Raw genomic sequence first — 8,668 nt, forward strand, 5'->3', positions numbered from 1 at the left:
GCTCTCAATCACTCCTCTGCCCAGCCTGTGGGTGTGTCTGGGATTGCCATGACCCACGTGTAAAACTTTGCACTTGGCCTTGCTGAGTTTTGCAGTGGCCCATCCACCAAGTGTGTCAAGGTCCTGCTGGATGACATCAACATTTTGAAATTTGAGTCCTTAAAATACAATTTTTAATCCATATAAAACACCTGAGTAAGTACAGATCACTGAATAGTCAAAGAGCAACTTATTTTGCTCTAGGAACTTCAAAGACCATTGATTCCATTTATAAAAAGTACACCTTAGGCTTTCATGAAAATGACCAAAGTTCTACCTAGCCTGCTCAAAAAAAAAAAAAAAAAAAAGAAAAAAAAAACAAAACAAAAACAACTAGGAGTGTTTCAGATTGATTTTTATGAAAAATTATCAAGTATTTTGAGTGTCTGTGGAATCTTTTTGAATATTATTATTCTAGGAACAACACTTTTGCAAGCTGATTTAACAGAGACAGACACCATAACCTAACATAAAGGCTTGTAGAAAAGCAGCTTTCTAATTTAGGCATCTCAGAATGCATTTGGACAATCAGAAAGGACAACGGGAACCAAGGCGACAACTGTGCACTAACCCACACTCTCACCAAAATTTCAGTTACTGTATAATTGTTTCAGATAATTCTACTATCTCACAGTATTAACAGCATTACGCCAGCTTCTCTGGGCTACTGAAGAGGCATATAGGAGTGGGGACAAAAAGCTTTGTAGGAGACATTGAAATTAGCAAGTTTTTAATAGAAAATTCAATGTCAGATTCATATTTCCTAAATTACACAGAAGGGAATGTTTGATTTCAGAATTCGATTTCAGAATTACCTTATTCATTAAATGTAGTAATGGGTACCCACACACTACTAACCTGAGTGTTTGGATTGTCCTTAATATTTATTAACTTCTTCCACAGGTGTGCAATAAAGAAGCTTTAGAATAAAAACCTGAATATTGTCAAGCATACACATTACTAACCTTTCAGCTTTATTATTTCTATAGAAAAGACAGAAACTTCCATTACTGTCCTGTACTGTATAACTGTTTTGGGGTATTTTGCTTAGAACACAGGAAAAAGGAAATCAAATATTGATTAAACAAGTCTGCTCACAAGTCGCTATAAAGCAGAATAACAGAGGGCATGCTGATGTTGCATAGAGTTTGTAACAAGAGATCAATGAGATCTATCAGACCAAAGACTGAAGTGGGTATGGATGCTAGATGTGTGACCACCATGTGTTGCTACAGCAGCCTGTTTGACAGCCCTTCTGGCTCCCCTCTGTTGTGCTGCAGCTGAAAGCAGAAGTTACCCCTTGTAGCAAGGGAGAATATCATATTCTTTCCTGATTTTATCTCCTAGGAAGCTTTTCATATAGCTTCTTCAACCAGCTTAAGATTTAAAAAAATAAGTTTAAGCTTTCATCCATTTGCTGCCCTGAGTCCTATGAAGCATCCAACTCATCCCCATGTACTTCAATGCCTAACACTTCAAAAACAGTATGATTCAGTGAACAGAGAAATCAGGAGACCTGGATTCTAATAATAGTCCTGCTAGACCAGGTACATTGTGTAGCCTTCCTAAGTAACAATGTGTTTCCTGTGGATAGTTTTAAATACAGACTTTACCCACAGAAATTTCAGTGCTCCTTTAAATTAGTAAGGTTATATGCATTACCCATGCACCAGTTTCCTTAACATTTCTGAGGAAAAAAAAATTAAAAAACGCAACACCTTCACTGTGCCATAAACTTATTGTTTTACTTGCAGTATCATAGGCAGAATTACAGGCATGTTGAAAACAGAATTGAAGCTATTTTTTATTTTGGGGACAGGAGTATGTCTACAGGATGCAAAAGACATAGGAAAGGCACGGGAAAGGACTGATTTCTCCAAGAGGATTAGTGAGATAATAATTTAAACTATTTGGAGAGACTTTGGTGAGCCAGTCTCCCTAGACTACTGATAGCGATCCTTTCTCCTGCCAAAACCCAAATGAGCCTGCACTAGTGTAAAGAAACATCAAACTCCATGCAGTTGCTAAGACTTTGCCATTACCTCCCAAATTCACTCTTTCTGTAGTAAGCCAACAGACAAATTCTTCTAAGCACAATCTACATTATGCTCACAACATAAATGGAATCCTAAAGGAATATCTGTACTTCTGTTGACTGTAAGGGAAATACAGATGCTTGGTCCTTTTGAACTTTTTGAATAATCTTATAGTGCTTCTTTTTCTTAAATGTAACCTGCTTAAAACTTAAATATGGAATGCATTGTAATCCACTCCCCAAAGTAATAATACGTCAGTTCACTCCTGACTCTAACTGTCTCTACTATTGGAGGGACTTCTAAAATATGAAGAATATCGTGATGGTACTATGTACTGCCTTTGGAAATTATGCTGGAAGCAATCACTAGGAATGCTGTGTTCTCACCTGTAATTAAACACTACATACATGGATGAGAACCAAATAAACCTTGCTAATGCTATGACATTCTTTTTCCAATAAAGTCAACAGCATACCTTTATTTTGACAAAGTTTTTTCTCAGAGGTTAAGTGGCTATATTAAATGAGTATCACTTTCAACAAAACACACTGAGTTTTCAGTACAATGTGGCTAGTAAAATTGAAGAGAAAATGCATAGGGTTATTTCCATTAGCACCAAAAGCAGTCTCAAGCCATTTCCTAGAGGACTTAGGACAGACTAGAGAGTCAACTGAGAAGTCTAAGCTCAAGACAATGAACAGAAGACCTATAGACAGGAGATCTCACAAGCTTGCTCCTCATCAAAGCCAGGAGGACTTACGTTGCCAGCTTGAATAAGGTGCAAGGACAAATAAAGGATAGCTTTGTATGCCTCCCTGCTTACAGCACATCTCCAAACACCTTAAGCATGTATTATTTAAGAGCATAGGCAAGTTTAATCATTAAGCAGATTTTTCTGTTCAGACCCAAGTGCTTTCCAAGTCTCATGTTTAGCTGTTTCCTTGATCCCAAAACAAGAGGTGAAAATAGAGCAGGGCTGAGAACAAATATCAGAAAAACTGTGTTTACCTTACACCTTCATGATCATAAAAATACATTTGGCTATCTGATTCTTTAAGCCTTGGCAGGCTTCATTCTTTGACAGAGTCAATTTGAACAGCTTTCTTACTTCAGGACCGCAGGATGCTGTGACCACCCTGGCCTGCACACAACTTTAGTTAGCACTTACATATGCACTCTACTCTGCATGCTTAGTGTAGGATGATTTGTCCCTGGAAAATATGGTGCAAAAGGCAAGAAAACCTGACACTGAAAACATTGAGATTCATTCCTTCATGCATTTAGCAAATATATTGTTTTCTTTTAAAAACTCTAATAACCGTCATGTCTTAAAGGAAAAGATCAACAGTAAGCCCAGAGAAAATGTCTTGCTTCTATGTACAGTGAGGATCGACAGAGACTGATTAGTGAACTTAAAGTTGTTTCGAAATGCAACACTCTATCTGTCTAGTGTTACAGCCTGACCCTGAAAGTGGAGTAACTGAGGTCCTTTTAAATAGATCACTTTGGTCAGATGAGTGAAATAGCACTGACTGACCAGTGTCTATACATAGTTGGAGTGGAAAGATAAATGGTTCTTTCCTATATGCAGGGTAGAAATATATACAATGCTATTTCTTTCTATACAGCAGCTGACTTTAGTTGATATTTTAGTAAAAAGAGAGTTTCCTGCACATGCAGCCTTTTGCAAGGTGATCTTTCTGTCTTTTGTAAAATGTAATTCAACACACATAATCAATGCATATTGAAACAATGGAATACAGAGGAAAAATTCAATTACTGTAACTTACCAAACTGTATGTAGGATGTGCGAGTGACACTCACTGTACATAGTTGTCTTTCACATGTAGATCAACTTACATCATCAGAGTAGTTAAAATGTTACCAAAATCCTCATGTATAAGAATACTGTAACAAATAACCTAGTCATGAAGAAATTAATTACTTTTGTGGTGAGATATCAGACTAATCTAGGGACTGGATTTTAATCTTAATTATTTCAGAGGCATCCTATGACTTTTGTTTTCTTCTTTTCTACATCTTGGGCAAGCTACTTAGTCTCTTGTATTTTTGGCATGATCTCAACAAATACGTTGATATCTACAGATGCAGATCATAGCCAATTCTCACAAATCGTTATCATCTATTTTTAACCAATTAATAAGAATTAACAGGGTTAAATAGACAATGCACCAGCCACTTACTTGGAATTTACTGATTGCCAGCCATCTGCAGGGCACAGCTTGCAAACTAATGTACTTGGCAGCATCAGGAAAAGCTTATCTGCTTCAAGGTATTATGAGGTCAGAATCATGTATATGTGTAAATGTACACAATTAGAAACATGTCATTAGAAATGCACAGGGTTTTTTAAGCAGGACACTGAAAGGCAAAGTTGGGGAATACCACGAAGATACTGAGATGTTAGGTCTAAAATGCTTCAGAGAAGCTCTACTTGCTTCATATCAGCAAAACTGGCATGAATATGGCAACACTGCCAGGAGCTGCTCAGGACAGTAGAATGTAAGGTGAGTAAAAACCAGTTATGGCAAGGCTCTAAAAGCTGGATTCTTGTGGTGAGCTAGCGAATTATCCTTCATTTCTCTTTCTTTAACCTAAATTTACTTTGTCCATGAAAAGGGTAGCTTAGGTAGCATATTTCTAATTCCCACTCTAGCTAGCATGTAAAAAAACCCTTCTTCAGAGAGTAGCAGAACCAGAGACACAATCCTAAGTGGGTTAGTATAACACAGGATGTTAGGAGACCACCAAAATAGTGCAGCTATGAAAAGAAAATTTGAAAGCTGCGTCAGCCTAGGTAGTCAAGAACAAATACATTTATGTTTACCAGGGAATATGAAAAAATGAAAATGAGATAGCTAAAGCCTTCTGCCATTTACTCTATTTAGTGCAGCAGTCAGGGTCATGAGACTAGTGTTTGCCAGAGAAGCTGAATGAGGATAAGAGATGAAGCAAAATACTAATGCCACTGTCTAGGGCACTGGTGAGACAGTATTAGTGACAATTTTGATCAAGTGTGTTTATGAAAGCCAAGTTCAAATGGGAAAATACCCAAAAAGGTCAACAGGAAGACTAGAAGAAAGAAGAGCTTATCTTATGGGAGAAATAAAAATGAAACAAAACCAAACCAAACAAAAACACAGTAAACAAAATTTTAGTTTGTTTCTTGCGATAATAATCTGGTCATGACGCAATGGGAACTATTTAGACTGATGTGTACTGGAGCAGACTCTGGATGTTATCAGTAGTATAAACTAGCCCCTGAGTACCTCTGAGCTGGAGGTTAGTAAGTATTTAACCAGAAGGGAACAAGCTTCCACAGTACACAAAAGTGGGTTTGACAGAAGGAGGACTACAGACTCCAAATGCAGCTAGATCAGTTAATTAAAAGGTGTATGTAAGTTTTTCTAAGAACTTAGTGGCTTGGCAGACTCTTGTACTCCAGTGCTTCTACTATGAACTAACATTGAAGTATCTAATAATTTTGCGGAGCAATATGAGCTGAATTGTCATGCAAACTCCTCTATCTAATAGCTTTGATTGGCCTTTTTTCATCATAATTTTATAATAACTTCTTAAACATATATAAGCAGCATTTTGGCTTGCTATTGCTGTTCTCCATTGTGTTTGGATGTGTCAGCTAGAAACATGCCTTGTCTAGACATACCTACTGCCAGTGACACCAGGATATGAAAAAGTAAGGAAATTCTTTTACATTTCTTTCCTTGGCAAAGGAGATAATTCACAAATTATCTCCCACTTCCTAATTTTTTCTCCCCTCAGCCACCTTTGGAATGATCTGATGTCCTGGCAAATGCAAGAGGGTGTCTCTAGAGATCTAGCGTTTTCTACAGTCTGCCACCATTAATGTCCATATGCTCTAATAAATACTAAAAAAAATAATAAAATTCAAACTGCAGTTCCTTTTGTATTTTGGCAAAGTGCAGGTATGTGGAAGATCTGCATGCTACAATAAGACAAGGAATGAAACTAGAAACGAGTGAATTGGTGCATGAGTCTCTGAAAATTTCCCACTAAATCTGCACATTTGAAAGTACCTTGAAATCCTTAGGGACATTACTGAGAAAGATACATAGATATCTCAGGTAATTCAGACCAATTCTAAAAAGAATATGCAAAATCCATAAAGAATTCAGTGTTTGACAGAAAGGAAAGTTCATTGCTTTTAAACTAAAAACTTCTCCATGGTCATAAGCATTCCTAAGATTTATATCTGTTCTTTGACAGCATGGCTAAAGAAATGGAAAATAGTCACAAACTGTAATCCAGACACAGCAGATGACAGGAGCAAACCTTTTCACAAGTCTTTCCTGGAAGGTCTATTTCTCTGGTAATTGTTGGCCCTTCCTGTCTTCAGAGAAATGACATGAACTTGAGATTGAAACAAAGAACTCACAAACATAGAAAGATGGCGACAGTGCTCAGGCCCTTCTTCCATCCTGCTAAACTATTTTAACATTTTAGTTTTCTTTATTATTGCTTGATGGAAATGTAAAAACATATGCTTACACTCTCCTCTGAGTTGTTTTGATGTGATCAAAAGATACACATTTGATCACTCTCTCTTTTGCTCTACAATTCAGAGATGGTAGTTCTGTAACAGAGTGTTGCAAATTGTTGTGTGCAAAGCAACTACATTCGTTTCATGCAATAGGAAATCACATAGCTGAAAAAAAAATAAATCTTGCAATTAGTTCAGCCAATCTAAGCCCTGTTTGAGCAAGGTTCAACTATATAAGCCTAATGTTGGGGGAAAAAAGGATTCTGCAGAAGAACCTACAACAGAAAACAGTTTTACTGGAATCAGTAATAGGAATAATATATGGGTATGCTGGGAATAATATAAGTAGAAGGAAAAAAACCCCGAAATGACAGAAACTACAACTGAAAATCAAGTTCTGTGTGCTAGACTGCATTTTCACATTTTGAAAAAATCCAGATGCGTATGATTATAATTTTGAATGTGATATGCTTAAAAATATACACTGACCATGTCAGCAGTCCTGCAGAAATGGATTTTACTGGGGGATTTATAGCTTTCTGCTGTCTCTCTTTATTCTGAGGATGTGTTTCTGCTGACTTTTACTCAATTATGTTCAACAATAATTCCAGTTCTGACAATCTCAAAAAAACCCAAGAAGCTGTTCTCTGTTTGACGTGTATTTTTTTGTTTTATTTCTTTTTATTATCTGAGCTCTCCTTTCTTTAGGTTCTGTTTTGACGTTGTACTATCATTTTGCTTCCTCAACTATTTTAAAACTTTGGAGAATTCAACAACCTGTCAAAAATATCAAATACAGTAGAGACCAATCTACAATTGTCACCCTTTACAAACAAAATTATCTTTAATGTAAAGTTCTCTAAAGCCAATATATACTAAATGTGTCTTCAGTAGATCAATAAACATGTGTATAAATGGAAAATACCACACAAACATTTCTGACACATACATGTAGCAGGCAGAATGTTGTAGATCTACACTTAGCCTGAAATTTTATTACTGCCAGAGTAGATATCCATCAGGAAAACATTAGCTAACAGGGCTGCAGTTCATAACTTAAATCACAAGACTGCAAAAGTGCTCTTTGTACTTGATCATAAAATGATTGTTGCCAATCCACTTTACTGAAAAAGAGTAATATATTCACATGTATAGTATGGGGGGCTCCACAGCTCCTGTGTGGGATTACAAAACAGGCCACAGTTAATAATTTAATACAGTTCACCAGCAAAAAAATTTTTGAGATAATAACCCAGAAACTGCTAAAAACTCTGCACAATATAACTTGTATCTGTCTAGCACTTGCTGATCCAGCGCTAAGGGGTATTACATTTTTCCATACTAAAAAACTGATGGAAACGGGCCCCTCTTTGCTCCCCCCAGGTCTAGCCGCGAGCCACCTCTCCCCGGTGTATGTGGACAACTGCTCCACGACTACACAGGTGGAGGCATCGTGCCAACCTCCTGGGCGCGGCGGTGGGACCTCGGTCCTGCTCATCACCCACACCTCAGCCGGTCACTCCCAGGAGAGCTGCGGCCGGTGCTCGAGGGGCACGGTCTGAACAACACCCTTCGACGTGCCCGAGAGTGACCCGAAACCCACCCGCTTCCCCTCGAGGGGCCCTCCCTCCCGGGGACACGACCCCTCGCTCACTCCCCGGGCCCCCACACGCCAGGGCTGTCCTCACCCTCGGCCCGCAGCAGCAGAGCCGGCCCGGCGGCCCGGCCGGAGGGGCTCCTGCCCCGTCCCGGCTCTCGGCTGCACCGCCCCCGCCGCACCCCTCGCTCGGCTCCGGCCCGGGCACCGACCTGCATGGGCGCTTCGTGCCTCATCGCTGGGCGCGGCCCCGCCGCCCACCCGCTGCCGCTCGCTCTCGCACGCCGACAGCCACCGCCGCCGCCCGCCCGGGCTCTGCCGGCAAACCCGCGCCGAGATCAGCACCGGAGCTGTCCCCGCTCCGCCCCCGGTCCGCCCCGCCCTCGCTCCCGTGCTCTCCCGGGAGTCGTAGTCCCGCTGCCCGGGTTCCCCGCGCTCGGCTCTGGGAGAAGG

General features: G+C 39.6%; 1 protein-coding gene across 2 annotated transcripts in view; it reads right to left on the bottom strand.

Moving 5' to 3' along the window:
- RAB3C (RAB3C, member RAS oncogene family) overlaps window positions 1-8,451 on the bottom strand; it is a 117,385-nt gene extending 108,934 nt beyond the window's left edge. Inside the window, exon 1 of one of the 2 annotated variants that reach the window (XM_062513195.1) lies at window positions 8,428-8,451. In XM_062513195.1, the coding sequence (XP_062369179.1) occupies window positions 8,428-8,451 (24 nt within the window). Of the gene's footprint in view, window positions 1-8,409 lie in introns of both variants that reach the window. The other variant, XM_062513194.1, reaches the window with a different exon arrangement.
- Window positions 8,452-8,668: the final 217 nt, after the last annotated feature.

The sequence above is a fragment of the Cinclus cinclus genome, chromosome Z (genome assembly GCF_963662255.1).
Source record: "Cinclus cinclus chromosome Z, bCinCin1.1, whole genome shotgun sequence".
NCBI classification, from domain to species: domain Eukaryota; kingdom Metazoa; phylum Chordata; class Aves; order Passeriformes; family Cinclidae; genus Cinclus; species Cinclus cinclus.